Raw genomic sequence first — 15293 nt, forward strand, 5'->3', positions numbered from 1 at the left:
AGCTGCATGCCTCAAAGACAAATCTGCCTATTGGGCATGGCTACCTCTGACAATATTGATTCTGGAGGAAGAGAATGAGCCCAAAGGAGTTTAGAATCACTTTTCATATTTAATTGTGCCTTCCAGCATGAACCAGAGGCTTTTTTTAAAACAGGTGTATTATAAACAGTGCAAGACGTGATTGAATATTTAACTGCATCTGGCATTCTGCACTGCTGTATTAAACTGAGGCTCTACACATGGTTCTATTGCTATATATTTGTTTGTTTCAATAACTGCTTGGTTATCTTAGCCAATCACTGCCCACCGGGATAAGTAAACAGCATATAACTACACATGTTATGTAAAAGACGATTACATGCATTACATTAATTTGAACATTTTTGCTTTTTGTTCACTTCAAAAAACACATTTTGCACACATTATGTGGAATGTGAAGTATTAAACATCATCTTTTGTTCACACTACCAAAACCACAATGCATGCACTTGTACAGCAAAATTGATCTTGTGTTCAGTTGGGTACAACAGAATCATATAGAAAATTCAGACACTAAAGCTTCTGAGCCATATTTTCCAGGCAAAGAGAATATTTCAGATTCTTTTGTTCATTTGTTGATCTAATGACAGGCCAGTTGTTTTATCACTCTGGGCACAGGTTGATAAATTGTGCTTTCAGACTGAACATGACTTTCTCTTCACCCCAGACTAGAAGATCATGGTCCAGGGAACCATACAACCTACAAAACCAAACCTCCAACATTATTTTGTGAACTGCAGAAACTTGCCTTGCATATGTACATAAGCCCTCTGCTGTCAGTCTGCTGCCATGGAAATAAGGGATATAGTGGAGCCTAGGTTCCCTAGATTCAAGATGAACCAACTGTGTAGTGTGAGCATGTTTCTGACAATATATTTACAGGTTTAAGAATCATCTTTTTCAAATATCAAAAATAATTCCCATGTGGAGCGCCATGATTATTGCTTACGTTTAAAATTCAATAGTTTAATGCGTCTCCAGCAGCTTCCCTTTCAAAATAGAAGGGTAGGACACCAGGCAAAACATTTATTTTTTTAGGTTTATTGTGGTTATGCTTCCGATCACAAACTGGTGCATAATCATAGAATCACAGAAACCCATTCACATGGAGCCATTCTCTGATAAAAGACTACATGTATTTTTGTCAACATTATTGTCATGATTAGCTATTCTTCAGACTGCCAAAGACCTTTTCTTTCTCAAAGTACATAATAGCCTCCAATAGGACTTCAAGTGTATGCAACTTTGTTTTCCCTATGCTAGAAATCTTAATGACCTAATCATCAGCAAGTTGTCCTATAGTAAACTGTGCGAGTTGACAATTCTGTCAGAACATAAATTGAATGTGCACATGTGCCCTTTATGCCTTAATATATCTAAAACCACAGTCTGGAGCTTTAAGTGAAACAATATATGTGTGGTGAAGTTACATAGTTATTTGAAAAGCAAAAGCTGTGGTCAGCGGTGGTAAAATCACATAAAATTTCATGTTAATAAATTAACTCATTGACTCATTGGATGGTAATTGACTCATTACATCCTGGTCAAAGCCACTTCCAGCTTTTGACATGAGGCAAAAGATACAGAGTACTGAAAACCAGGAAATCCACCATAAATTGTCAGAATTGACTGCAGCTGTGCTTATCACCGGTGGCCAATCCTGACGCCACATAAATACCCTAGTTTTCCGCCCCTTCAGAAGGGACGACATTTTCGTGGACTTGCTGCACGAACTTGACCTGGTTTTGTTTTATGTGTGTTTTTGAGTTCTGGCAATCGCCACACGCCTGCGGGTTTGTTTACGTTCTTCATTTAAGTTAAATTATTTTCGGCCACTGAGCCGTGTTTGTTTATTTGTGTTTATTGTTTATTATATTAATAAAACCCCTTCCCGACATGTCACACCTCTGCGCTTCCTTCCCCCGTAAGTCCGTAGTCGTGACATAAATGAAGCATTTATTCAAAAGCAATTCAGATTCTTAACTCAAAATAACTGTTCTCCATTTATGTGCTAGATTTCCATAAATATGCAATACCACCTCACTATGTGCTGTAATGTGCAATACTTTCAAAACGTGCAATATTTACAGAACTTGCAATAGATAAATACAAATTGTTCAGGATTTTTGTACTCGACTCTGTGTGAGGCATATAGTTAAAGACAGAAAATAAGAACTAGTTCAAAATATATTTACAAATTACTATAGTATGGTACTCATACCATAGTAATTTGTAAATATATTTTGAACTAGTTCTTATTTTCTGTCTTTAACTATATGCCTCACACAGAGTCGAGCGCACCTTAAACTTCATTATTCCTTGGAAATTGTCAATAAATATTTATCTTATCTATCTGAAATACAGTGGGGCAAAAAAGTATTTAGTCAGCCACCAATTGTGCAAGTTCTCCCACTTAAAAAGATGAGAGGCCTGTAATTTTCATCATAGGTATACCTCAACTAAAAAAAATCCAGAAAATCACATCCTCTGTTTTTTAAAGAATTTATTTGCAAATTATGGTGGAAAATTTGTATTTGGTCACTAACAAACAAGCAAGATTTCTGACTCTCACAGAACTATAACTTCTTCTGTAAAAGGCTCCTCTGTCCTGCACTCATTACCTGTATTAATGGCACCTGTTTGGACTCATTATCAGTATAAAACACATCCGTCTACAACCTCAAACAGTCACACTCCAAAATCCACTATGGTCAAGACCAAAGAGCTGTGTAAGGACACAAGAAACAAGATTGTAGACCTGCACAAGGCTGGGAAGACTGAATCTGCAACAGGTAAGCAGTTTGGTGTGAAGAAATCAACTGTGGGAGATTATTAGAAAATGGAAAACATACAAGACCACTGTTAATCTCCCTCGAACTGGGAGATCTCACCCCGTGGAGTAAAAATGATTAGGGGAGTCAAAAGGGGAAAGAATGCTGAGTTGCATCCAAAGAACACCATACCTACTGTGAAGTATGGGGATGGAAACATCATGCTTTGGGGGTGTTTTTCTGCAAAAGGACCCGGATGACTGATCCGTTTAAAGGAAAGAATGAATGGGGCCATGTATCCTGAGATTTTGAGTGAAAACCTCCTTCCATCAGCAAGGGCATTGAAGATGAAATGTGGCTGGGAAAACAAACCGCCCGGGCAACAAAGGAGTGGCTTCGTAAGAAGCATTTCAAGGTTCTGGAGTGGCCTAGCCAGTCTCCAGATCTCAACCCCATAGAAAATCTTTGGAGGTAGTTGAAAGTCTTTATTACCCAGCGACAGCCCCAAAAGATCACTGCTCTAGAGGAGATCTGCATGGAAGAATGGGCGAAAATACCAGCAACAGTGTGTGAAAACCTTGTGAAGACTTACAGAAAACATTTGACCTCCGTCATTGCCAACAAAGGGTATATAACAAAGTATTGAGTAACTTTTGTTAGTGACCAAATACTAATTTTTCACCATAATTTGCAAATAAATTCTTTAAGAAACAGAGGATGTGATTTTTCTGGATTTTTTTTCTCATTTTGTTTCTCATAGTTTGGGTACACCTATGATGAAAATTACAGGCCTCTCATCTTTTTAAGTGGTAGAACTTGCACAATTGGCTGCTGACTAAATACTTTTTTGCCCCTCTGTACTTTGAGCTCTATTGAAATGCAGAGCGAATACGCTGCACGAATCAGTGACATTATGGCTATGCAAAGTATAGCATGAAATAAGTCCAGGGTAGTAGTAGCCTAGTGGGTGACACTCTTGCCTATGAACCAGACACCACAAAGTCACAAACTCCACTTACTACCACTGTGTAACCTGCTGTGAAATCAAGACATGTAACCCTGAGTGTCACCAGGGGGACTGTCCCTGTCACTGCTGATAGTAAGTTGCTCTGGATAAGGGTGTCTTATAAATGCTGTAAATGTATGATGTCATCTTGCTACTTTTTGTAGATGACAGGTACATTATTGGATCATTAAAAGCATTCACAGCACTTGTTACAGTCTTATTCCTAAATGGATTCCAATTTTTTTTTTTTTATCAAAATTGTGCAAACAACACCCCATAATGAGAATGTGAAAAAGGTTTACTCGAGGTTGAGGCGCGGCTTCCATTGCCAAAATTACCCTCGGCCTCTCCAAATCGAGCTGCGCCTACAATTTTTTAACAGTGCGCCTCTGACTTAAGACGTGCTTTTAGCGCTATGTGATTTCACTGCAGTAAAATAGAAATACGCAACGGATTTTCCAGTTTGATGGTGTGCCTTATTAATGTTCCATATTAATCAAGCATCTAGCCCTGACGAGCTTCCTTCTCCATCTGTTTTATGTCAGGGATCGATCTCACTGCCAGTCTTTTCCTTCCGGTTTACAATAATTAAACATATTTGTCTTTACGACTCATGCATAATGGAGAGTTGATGAATAAAACATTTTGAATGTCAATGAGGGCAACATAACTTTTTGCTGAAACATTAACCCTCCAGCACAAGATCGTTTATTCTGTGATCTTTTTTCGCCAGATTCCTAAGAGACACGTATTTTGTCTCGTTCAGTTTCACAAGAAGCCAAATGACAAAAAAAAAAAAGTATGCTGATTCAGCGTCAGGCCGCAATGCAGTTCGGAAACTCAACACAATGAGACTGCAACTATCGACCACATGGCGACCAACAGGGACATGAAATGCCGAATTTTTAATCAGCCGCTCGGTCAAATGTAGCCCTGTCTTCTTTCTGAAGACTGAGCAGGTGAGTGGCATAAGCAGATTGTTATCATCAGCTTGCATCATCAGATCTATTTTCTTTCCATGCTTTTAGTGCTCAGGGACAAAAAGTTCCTTTAGGCATCCGAAGACAGACAATTCCCCAATGATCCAGTATTTTAAGAAGTTATTGCAGTGAGGTCTGTCTGAATCTTAGTTTCAAGGCAATTCACAGAATGAAAAAAATGATTTGTGCCTTCTTCTCTCTGGATCTTTAAATTCAAAAGATCAAACATGAAGGTTCAGAGACTTTACTAAGGAATGAAGCAGATGCCTGGCTGCTCAGTCCACATAAGTCGATATTTTACACTGAGCCCATTCCAGCTTTCATTTCCCATTATTATTACAATTTATATTTATGTTGGTCTTTATAATCCACTGGGCTGTGCTCTTAATAAGCGGCATTAAAAAGGTGGCTCATGTCAACACATGGAGAGCTTTTCCTGAGGCCATAAAAGAGACTGACTGCTCATTTATTAGATCGTATGTGTGCTGTAACCACGTCTTGGACAAACGTGCTAGTTTTTTTTTTTTTCTCCCCCTGAACCGTTTGATAAGGAGCGTATCCTGATCTCAGTTCGGAAGTAAAAGTTTGTTTGGGGTCAGTGCCAGTCACCTTCATGCAGGTCACCTTTTTTTTTTGTAAATGTTGATAAAGTCTCCGATCCTTTGTTTGCGAGGGCTTTTGGGGAAAGTAGAGGTGGGCATGCAGATACTTTGGGGTGCGTGCCATTCGCATGCATCTGCGGCGTCACCTCCCCCTTTTCCCAGTCCTGATCTGGCCTCCATTCGGTCACCGCAAGGTGCCCCAGGGGGACACGTGTTGATGAGATAACAAGCTGAACAGGGCACCACTTCCACCTCCTCTCTGTCGTCGCCACCACTCACCCCCTCTGTGGTGAGAAACCACAGTGTAATCCATCTGGAGGACGACAGAAGGCTATTTTCTGTCATTTTTCGCCCCGTGTTGCGTTCGACCGCAAGGGCGCGATACGTACCCTCACATTTTAATGGGTGCGGTGCTTTGAGAAATTTGATTGGATGCCCGCATTGTGTTTACACGTCGTGCTGATTTGAGGGGAAGATTAAAGCATTCTTACCTCAAGTGGTGGAAAGTCTGTCAACCGCACACGTAACAAAAGGCCCCAAAATCACAAATAAAAATGCCTGCAAATGTAATTTTAATGCATTGATTTAAGGAATGTCAGTGCAATGTTTCAATAATTTAAGCGGGGAGAAGAAGAACACTTTGTAGTTACGCCAGTGTCGCTGCTGCAAGCCCAAACAACCACAAAACACACCGACGGGTACAGGGCCACGAATGCCAACGACAAAGTCAATAGGCTCTTCTGACATTTGAGCTTCTGGCAAAACATGAATAATGACGACAAGAGGCACCCGCTGGACCCGAGGTGTCCACACTTTTATCAGAGGAGGGCTGATCAGCATGCATCAAAGGGCCAGAAATGGATTCTGATTCTGATTCTTCTCCGACGCCAACTCACGACGCCTGGTGCTCTTTCAGGTGCTCTGGGGCTGAGGAGAGGGGGAGAGAACAAAGGGGTCTGGGGGACAGAAACACACAGTTCACTTTGTGCTGGTCGGGCCGCCAACTTGATGATCTTCTGCGGGGTCTGCTTTCATCTCCGTCGCCACCGTGGCGAATCAGGGGCTGAGACCTGCCGCGAGTCCACACTACAAGTGCTGAAACTGGCTCGCTCTAGCCCCTGCCAAGGTGCACGCCATGACTATATATAAGGAGAAATTTATTCTGTAATTCAAGAAACTTAACACAAAGTTTGGGCTAATTGTAACGTTGAAGGTTTTTACAAGAATGTTGATGTTGCTTCATCGTCCCAGATTTTGTGGTGCTTAACTATATTTGAGATCTATTTGCACATTTTATAAAAAGGTTTGTGGCAATATGACTTTAAGGACAGGTCGGCTGTTTATTTCACAGATCTGTGTGTTTGTTGCTGCTCACATAACTCACAGAACGGAAGAATCTACTGTAGAGAGTCAGGCAGAGCATCTAAATACATTTTTCTTTCAGTGATCTGGAGATGGTTGGGCTTCAAGAGGTTAGAGGTGATTTGGACTCACTCTCACAGTGAAAAGCCGATAGATTAGTTTTCTTGATCCACACAGTGCAACAGAAAAGCAGAAAGAAATGGGGAAGAATAACCACTGCAGTCTCATTCCATACCGCCAGTGCTGTAGCAAAAACTACAGTGCTGTAGTTCAAAACCATCGACCTCAGCTAGTCGAAAAACTTGACAAGCTGCTTGACAAGTTTTCTTTTGCGTGAAGAAATACATCCTTGTAAGATGTACATTGCAATTGGGACGCTGGGTGTAAGGCGGAGACACAGACACCATTCACTTACACCCTCACACCTACAGTCAATTTAGAGTTTCCAATCCACCTTGAATACATGCCTTTGGAAGGGGGGAGGAAACCAAAGAACCCAGAGAAAACCCAAACAAACATGGAGAGCACATGCAAACTCGCAGAGGACAAGGTCCTCGCCAGCATACAAACTCACAACCTTGGACTCATCATTGAAATGAATGCAGTTGTATAGAATTCAAAAGCTACCTTGTAAGGTATTAATATTGAGATAATCTAAATGTTTTTTTTTTTTTATCAGAACTTATGGAATGCCGTAACTATGCACATTACAAATAAAAATCTTGAAATCTGAAATCTTGAATGTCCCTGCCTTTAAAAGATTGAAGATTCAAGAGGGATTTATTGTCAGTACAACAATATATCATTTATTGATATACTGGTGTGTGTGTGTGTGTGTGTGTATTTTACATTTACATTGGTAGATTCTCACTGAAGGCATCAAGACTATGAAAGAACACGTGGAGTTATGTACTGGAGAATCTACCAATGTAAATGGTCATGAATGAGAGGGTGCGTCCAGACCTTTGGCCTGTACTGTATATAAATTTTATATTACACGTGAATTTACAAAATAATTTTTTTTTAACTAGAACTAATACCTGTGTAAACTATAAAAATACCTGCACAGCCTTTTATAAACATTAAAAAGACGAACAGTTCCTGACATGAAGCTAAATTCTTACAACTTTCTACTCGCCAGCATGAAGACACGCCGCACTCGGCTTCGTCCGATTACGACATTTGGAAAGTCAGAAGCAGTAAAACGCGGATCCACTCCGGGTCGGGATCCACTCCGGCTCGGAATCCACTCCGCGTCTTGCCGCGCGCTCCCGCTCGATGTCTGGGTGTCTACGGACCCGGAGCGCGTGTGTGAGAGAGAGAGAGAGAGACAGAGAGGGAGAGAGAGAGAGAGAGAGAGAGAGAGAAGATTTCCAGTTTCCTCCGCAGACTGTTAGAAGCAGAGAGGTGGGGTGTAGCGGGAGAGAAGTTGGGGGAACAGCGCGGAATCTGGACGGGACTACCGAACCTGACATGACGTGGACGCAAAGTAAAGAATAATTCATTTTTTTCCTCCCCCTCTTTTCCTCCTCGTCTTCCCGTCATTTTTTTTTGTTGGTTCCAACCTGGGAGTGATAAGCATCCGTCGGTCCGCGCCGGGGAGCGGCGGCCGCCGCGGAGCGCGCCGGGAAATGCCGAGACTGCAGCTCGCCCTGTGCGCCCTGTCGCTGCTGCTGTCCCTGTCGCACGGAGGCGACGGCAGGTCGCGGAGCTGCGGGGATGTGCGGCAGGCGTACGCCGCCAAGGGCTTCAGCCTGGCCAGCGTCCCCCACCAGGAGATCTCAGGTGAGCCGGAGAAAAGTCCCGAACGTGGCTCGGCTTAAGCACGTTTTATTTCTTTAATTTCTTTTTGATACATTTTTGATTATTAAGTAACAACAAAAATCTCTATAGATAAAACTGACTGTGAAATTTTCAGCACTCATCATATGTGATTTACAAAAAAAGGTCATTTTATGAACCTTAAATGTCTGGGAAGCATCCAGACGTATTGAATAATAATAAAAAAAAGTTTTCTTTCGTCTTTTTTTATTACTTGTTGTCATGCTTGTGCAAAAGAAGAAAATGAATATTTCTGCTTAATCTGCAAACAGAACTTTTTTTTAATTTTTTTTTTTTATGATGCCATTTAAATAAAAAAAGAGATGGCACAGTTGCTTCAGCCTCTCTGGCACTTGTGGAAAGTGTGCCCAGTGCCCCTGCCATGGAACCAGTAGGGGGCTCTAATCACACAGTGGGGAGGGAAGGAGGGAAGGAAGGAAGGCTGGTGAAAACTCCTCAAGCTTTATCTCGGATGTGGGGTTCTTGCCTCGCTCGTCTGGCGTGCTGCTATCACGCTCGGAGTCAGATTAGTACCTGGTCGCAGATCCCAGCGTGACGTGTGTGCAGGGTCCGAGGCTGACTCCTACATGCTGCCTCAGCTGAAGAAGAGAAAGAAAACCTGAATAGATTACTAGGTTATCTTACGGTCGATCTTAACGTTTATCTTGAAGCTGATTGCTTCTTCATTATAAAATATTCGATTGCAATAAAATAAATCATTTCCGGCAGCATGAGGAGAGATGATTGCATGTAATTTCATGCTGGTGTTGTAAAGTCGTTCGGGGTAAAATCTGGCGAATTTGGAGCCTGACCTACAGCTATTTCGAGTGAAAGAAATAGCCCGGCCGAGCGAAATCATATTAATGCGTAACAGGAGCTGGAAATTTATAGGGCAGCAGGGGCAGTTTTCAGAGAGCGATGTTCCTCACCGAGTTCGGTGCTACCGAAACTCCTCAATCCACACATTCGGAAAGAAGTTCCTGTCCTGGGGCTCGTTCGTGTCGGTGGGTCCAGTGATTGTGCCAGATATTGGCCCTGTCCTGCACAGCATCGGAAAAACGACGCATCACAAGATTCTGCACCAATGCAATTATTTGCTAAGTATCAACTTCTGAACGAGCACAAATGCCCAACTCTACTACCCCAGTAAGCAAACACACGCCTGTGAAAAGACTGCGGAGCTTTCCGTGTGTGAGACGTTGTTAATCTTCAGGGGACGTTCAGCTTCTGTTTTCCAGATGCACCACAAAGTAAATGTACCTAATGAGTCGAAACTGTTGTACATTCCAGAAGTATTATCGTATTTCTGAATAAAATAGAAATGAATGGAAACAGTAAACTGTAAATGCTGTCATTTTTCAGTTTCTGTTACATGGCAACCCTGGATACAGTAATACAATATTTTCATGTTGTAATATTGGGTACAATATGGGGGCGACACGCACACATATAAAAGAATCTTAGGATCATGGGCTCGTACAAATAACTAAATAAATTGCAGTACACTGAGAGTATATATGCATATATGATTCATAATTGTAATCAAATTGTAGATGGGTGTTTGGGGTTGCAGGGCGCCTCACAAGGTCCAGCCGAGAGAATCTGCCCCGTGTGCCGCCGCCCACCCCCCTCCTGGTTTGTAATCACGGTGCGGAATGAAAATCTTGCCCCTTAAATGTCAGGCCAACGCGAGGCTCTTTGATCACGGCCCTGCTCTTGCCGGACCTATTTGTCCACCGTGAAGGTATCGAGTGGCATTTGCGTCCATTACGGGCCTGACGGTTCTGCAAACAGGCCGAGCTCCGCTCTTCTGCTTTTGAACGAGGGGTGTGGATTATCAGGGCAAAGGGGGGAGGTCACGCAACGTTCTAATTGGAGAGGGGATGTTCTCCGGTCTTTTTCACCTCACTTTACATCTGGCGTGGAATAATTATGCTGAGCGGAATGGTCTGAAGGTCAGACGGACGCTCCGTTTCTCAGCTTGCGTGTCTGTCCACTCTCTTTCTCATCGAAATATTTCTGGGTGAAGCGATGTTGCCAACTAAATACATAACCGCTTAAAAGTGCGGCTGTTTCAACCGTTGCCCGCGACAAATCTGCATAGTACTTGTGAATGCAAGTGTTTGTGATGAATTATACGTGAATATATTCAGGTATAATTATGTGTGAATATATTCACAGTGTACTGTACAGTAACACAGACATACACTGGGCCTTTTTTGTGTTTATGTGTGTTTATTAGTGCGGCTGGATAAAAAAAAAAGGTGTTTTTTGTTAACAATGTAACATTATCTGAAAATAATTGGATGTTTCTGCACGAAAAAATACAAAGGTGCTAGTGGCAAAAGGTTATTTTTGCAATGTCAATTGCTTTTAAGAATTTTCTCAGTAAAGCTTCCCCGGTTAAAGGAAGTATGGTCGTACATATACTGAAATGCTGGTGAAAGTTAAGTCGCTCCCTTTCCAGAAGGGTTATGTCAGCCTGGTTACAGTAAAGCTGCGTATAGCTGTTCGGGACGCTGTCCGCACGCGTAGGTGCTGTACGTGAAGATGCAGGGGTTAAGACGGGTCAGTGTGCATTCATATCGGATTTGTATCTGGCTCCCGTTTTTTCCCGTTTCACCCATTAAAAGGAATATTAAGAAATCGGATAGCACCTAAGGGCCACGGCGAGATGTGCTTATGCACAGACGAGCGAAAACTTGTCTCCTCTGCATGCAGACCCATTCCAACAGATCGACGAGAAGCAAGGCTCTTCGTCCCTTACTCCGAACACCATGTCGAGTTTAATGTGCTGTAATTTATACATCCCATGAGTCTGTTAGACCCTGTCTGTTTTATCCGGATTGGGGAACCATCTGCGCAGCGAGGCCAGTTGCGTGGAGAGTGAGAGCTTTTTCTAAAATATGAAATGAATGCATTCTTCGTGCCGCACCGTGACCCTTTCTCTCCCCCCGCGTGCTAACAAGCCTGACTGTTAAGAGCTTTTGTGCGACACTGTAGGGACAACGGTCCTCATTCTAATTCTGTTCCACGTGTAATTGGATTTTTTTTTGTAACATCTTGAAATAATCTTTGCATAAAAAAAAAAAAAAAAAAAAAAAACTGCGGCAACTGGCTTCTGCCCCCGGGAGAGTGGCTGGAGAAAGTGCTCAATTATTGCTAATTAGCCATGGCAACACGAGTTCGTCAGGTGCCCAGCATGCATCTCCAGATCAGTGCAATGTGGGCGAGGCGGGTTCGGGCCACGTCGTGCTTTATATCACCAGCCATAAAGAACACGTAGAGTGCTCTATATATAAATATATATACATTTTAAAGATTTTACACTTGGGAGTGGTTATTAACATACAAAAAGAAGTGCATACATTAGAAGAATAAAAAAAAAAACAGTGGTAATAGAGGTAAAAGCGCATTTTTTGGTGTTATCAGCGTTATGGAGGTGCTGATTATGTTCCTCATCCTCAGAGGCCACACAATACTGCTTATAGTTGCTGTCAGCACCATATGGGTGTTGTCGGGGGGTAGATCCCCGGGTTCCTTCTCCATCCTTCTCTTCTTCAGGGCTTGTGTGAATCCGTAGACTTGCAGAACGTAGTTTTCTACTGGTTTAAAAAAAAATTATTGTTCGGCGTTCCACCCTTTTACAGACGCTATAAACGCTCCAGTTTTCAGTCTTCTGTTCTACGGTCTCGCTAAGTTGCGCTGGCTTCTCATAATGATGTTGCGCTGTTATCTGTATATGGCAACAGAACATTTGCACCTTTTGGTCACAGTTGCGTTGAGCTGGGTTCACACGTCATTGGTGTGTAGACATAAAAAAAAAATAATAAAATATATATATATATATATACACACACACACATACACGGCATCTGAAATCTATATTTAGCCGTGGCTGATTTTGTCGTTAAGGATTTAATGGGCTGCCTAGGGGTCACTTTCAGGCATTTTTATTTGGGCACAATGGCTGGATCCGTAGCTCGGGGTTGGGACAGCAGCCTCTTGTGCTAAATCTGGCAGAGTGCTGCTTTTTGGGGTACCAAAGCAATGTGTTGGACTGGTTTTAATGGGAGGCCTGCGTGGTTCCCATTCAGATGGGGTCCTTCACCAGCCTGTGGGCTGCAGGGCTTGCACGGCAAAAGCAATTGTCAGCCACTTCATTACATGCCAGCGAGCCCCTACTTCTCTTGCCCTAGAGCTGCTGGATGCAGTGAATGCAATAGTAGGTCTGTGTGTGTGTGTGTGTGTTGGCGATCAGTCACAGATTTCAGTTTTCCACTCATAGTGACGGAGGCAATGACTGATACGCACTCAGAGTGGAGGCGCAGCCCGGCGACAGATCTCTCCTAGCCCCCCACGTGTGGGCGGAAGTGGGCATTAGCCAAATCCGGAAGTGGGACGCTTTGCGCGAGCGTGACCCTGCAAGTTGTCTGGAAATCGGCCTGCCCCCTGCCTCTCAACACCGTGGCTGCTGCGGCGCAGAAGGAGTTAATTGGACATTGTGGGATCTGGAGTGATTGGAGAGTTGCGCTTTGAATAGCGCTGCTGGTGGGAGGGCTAGTGTGTGTAGCGCTAAGATGGAGAGCTCCCACCGAGACTCCCGCTTGTGGGGCATCTACTCAGGAGGCATCATTAAGAAAGCACAAGGCCAAACACTTTCTTTCTTTCTTTCTTTCTTTCTGTAGCTGAATTCTTGTGTGTTACAACTGTGGTGGCAGAATGACTGCATGATACACTGGACTGTGATAGAACAGGGATTTTAGGGCAACTTCAGTGATAAGTAGGCTCATATCTCCACGCTGTCTTCTCTCAAATAAGACACTCTCTTCAGAAAATGATGCTGTCAAAAGAAATAAAAAATTCTGAGGCTTTCTAGAGGCTACAGAAATCTCATAATATTCTTCATTGTGGAAATCCACGTGAAGAACATCATGGCCAGATTGAGATGAACAACATGAGCCACGCCCTGTCCCGGGATTGGCTCCAGAATGTATTATCCAGATCTGGAATTAACAGTTATGGATAGTGCGTATGTGAGTGCGGTTTGGGCGCATCATCTGACTCAGCCTTTGGGGACAGGAACTATTGAGATTAATCATGATTACATTAACATTTACATTTACAGCATTTAACAGATGCCCTTATCCAGAGCGACTTACAATCAGTAGTTAGAGGGACAGTCCCCCCTGGAGCAACTCAGGGTTAAGTGTCTTGCTCAGGGACACAATGGTAGTAAGTGGGATTTGAACCTGGGTCTCACAATGAATTCACAATGAATTATTTGTTACACGTTAGATTGAATCGATCGCCAGTCCTATTATTATGAAAAGCTGCGTCACATACTTAATGATCCTCGTTATTATAATACCTTAAAAAAAAAAAAGAATAAAATAATTCTGTGTGTGTGAGTCTTTTGAATAATGCATGCGTGGTGGCACCATTGTTCTCGCTCCTCGTGGGTGTGATTTGAGTTTTGCAGTTGGAATGCGCGTCGAACGTTGAGCTGCGAGCTCTCACTGTGCCACATTTGATTGTGCCGTCATATGTACATGTGATTGTCGTGCTTTTTTAATAAGGTGATCACGAAAGGACCCCTCAGTTTTCATCGCCATGCGCTACAAGCCAACCTTCTCCTTCCTGTGGAGGTGTTGGAAAAGGCCTGAACTTTGAGTCGATCATGGTGGATTAAAGCAAGCCCGAGTGCTGCCATAGAGAGTCTGTCAAACTTCTGTAAGCACCCATGTGTGAAATGTACACGCATGGGGGCCGAGTCGGTGTGCTTGGCCCCAACAGCGTTTCCCTAATGCTATATAAGGTATGCAGACGGCGGGGTGAAAAAAAACATGCCGCAGTTCACATTCCCTTTTCAATCAGCTGCCAGGCCACATCAGTAATGCTACAGGGATTACGGATTTCCTTCCACCCAGTCCTTCAGAAATAAACTAACTAGGAATAAGTTAAACGGTAAATCGAGGGATTAAGGTTGGAGGCAGGAGACGGAGTGAGATGGGAGTGGGAGCAGGCGCCCCTCGGAATAAAATAACCCCAGTGAAAGGGTGTGAGTTGGAAAGGGTGAGCAAGAGTTTTTTTTTTTCTTTTATATGAGTAGGGTGCCGAATGAGTGTATAATCTATCAGAATTTAAATGGTAGGGATTAAAGCCATTGAAGGCTCAGAACTTGAAATGATCCTTGTTCTACATTCATCAGATGAGGGAGACCCTAAAAAAGGAATATATATTTATAAAAAGGAACGCAAAAAGATCAAGACTGGCCCCAGAATAGTTTGAGCACAGATAATTTATTTTTTGCGTTTAACTTAACTTTCATCTCTTTTCATAGCTCCCTAAGACTTTTTCTGAACCTTCTGGCCCTTCTCCTTGGTAAGCATCCAAAGAGAAGTTTATCAGACGCCCTAATCCAAAGTGATGGAAAGAGAACATCAGATTTATTAAAGCAAACATTGTTCAGACATTGCTGCCGTTGTAAATGACTAATGAAAGGAATATCTGCATAAAAACAGCCACAATTAGTCTATCGAGTTCTCATTTGCAATGACTTTAGTAACAGTTGCACTGACAAAAAAGCAATGAGACTGCCTTCATTCAGACTATCTGGTGCATCAGCAAATTCCTATTAATTTTTAAATATTTTTTCAAACTGAAAACAAGGAAATTTCGGTAATGTATAAGGAGCAATCATTTGTGCTGT

General features: G+C 42.6%; 1 protein-coding gene across 2 annotated transcripts in view; it reads left to right on the top strand.

Moving 5' to 3' along the window:
* Positions 1-8094: 8094 nt before the first annotated feature.
* The window catches only part of gpc6a (glypican 6a), a 114725-nt gene continuing 107526 nt past the window's right edge, over positions 8095-15293 (top strand). Inside the window, exon 1 of one of the 2 annotated variants that reach the window (XM_028980484.1) lies at positions 8095-8545. In XM_028980484.1, the coding sequence (XP_028836317.1) occupies positions 8392-8545 (154 nt within the window). In that variant the 5' untranslated portion in view covers positions 8095-8391. The remainder of the gene's footprint in view (positions 8546-15293) is intronic. The other variant, XM_028980485.1, reaches the window with a different exon arrangement.

The sequence above is a fragment of the Denticeps clupeoides genome, chromosome 5 (assembly GCF_900700375.1).
Source record: "Denticeps clupeoides chromosome 5, fDenClu1.1, whole genome shotgun sequence".
Classification (NCBI taxonomy): Eukaryota; Metazoa; Chordata; class Actinopteri; order Clupeiformes; family Denticipitidae; genus Denticeps; species Denticeps clupeoides.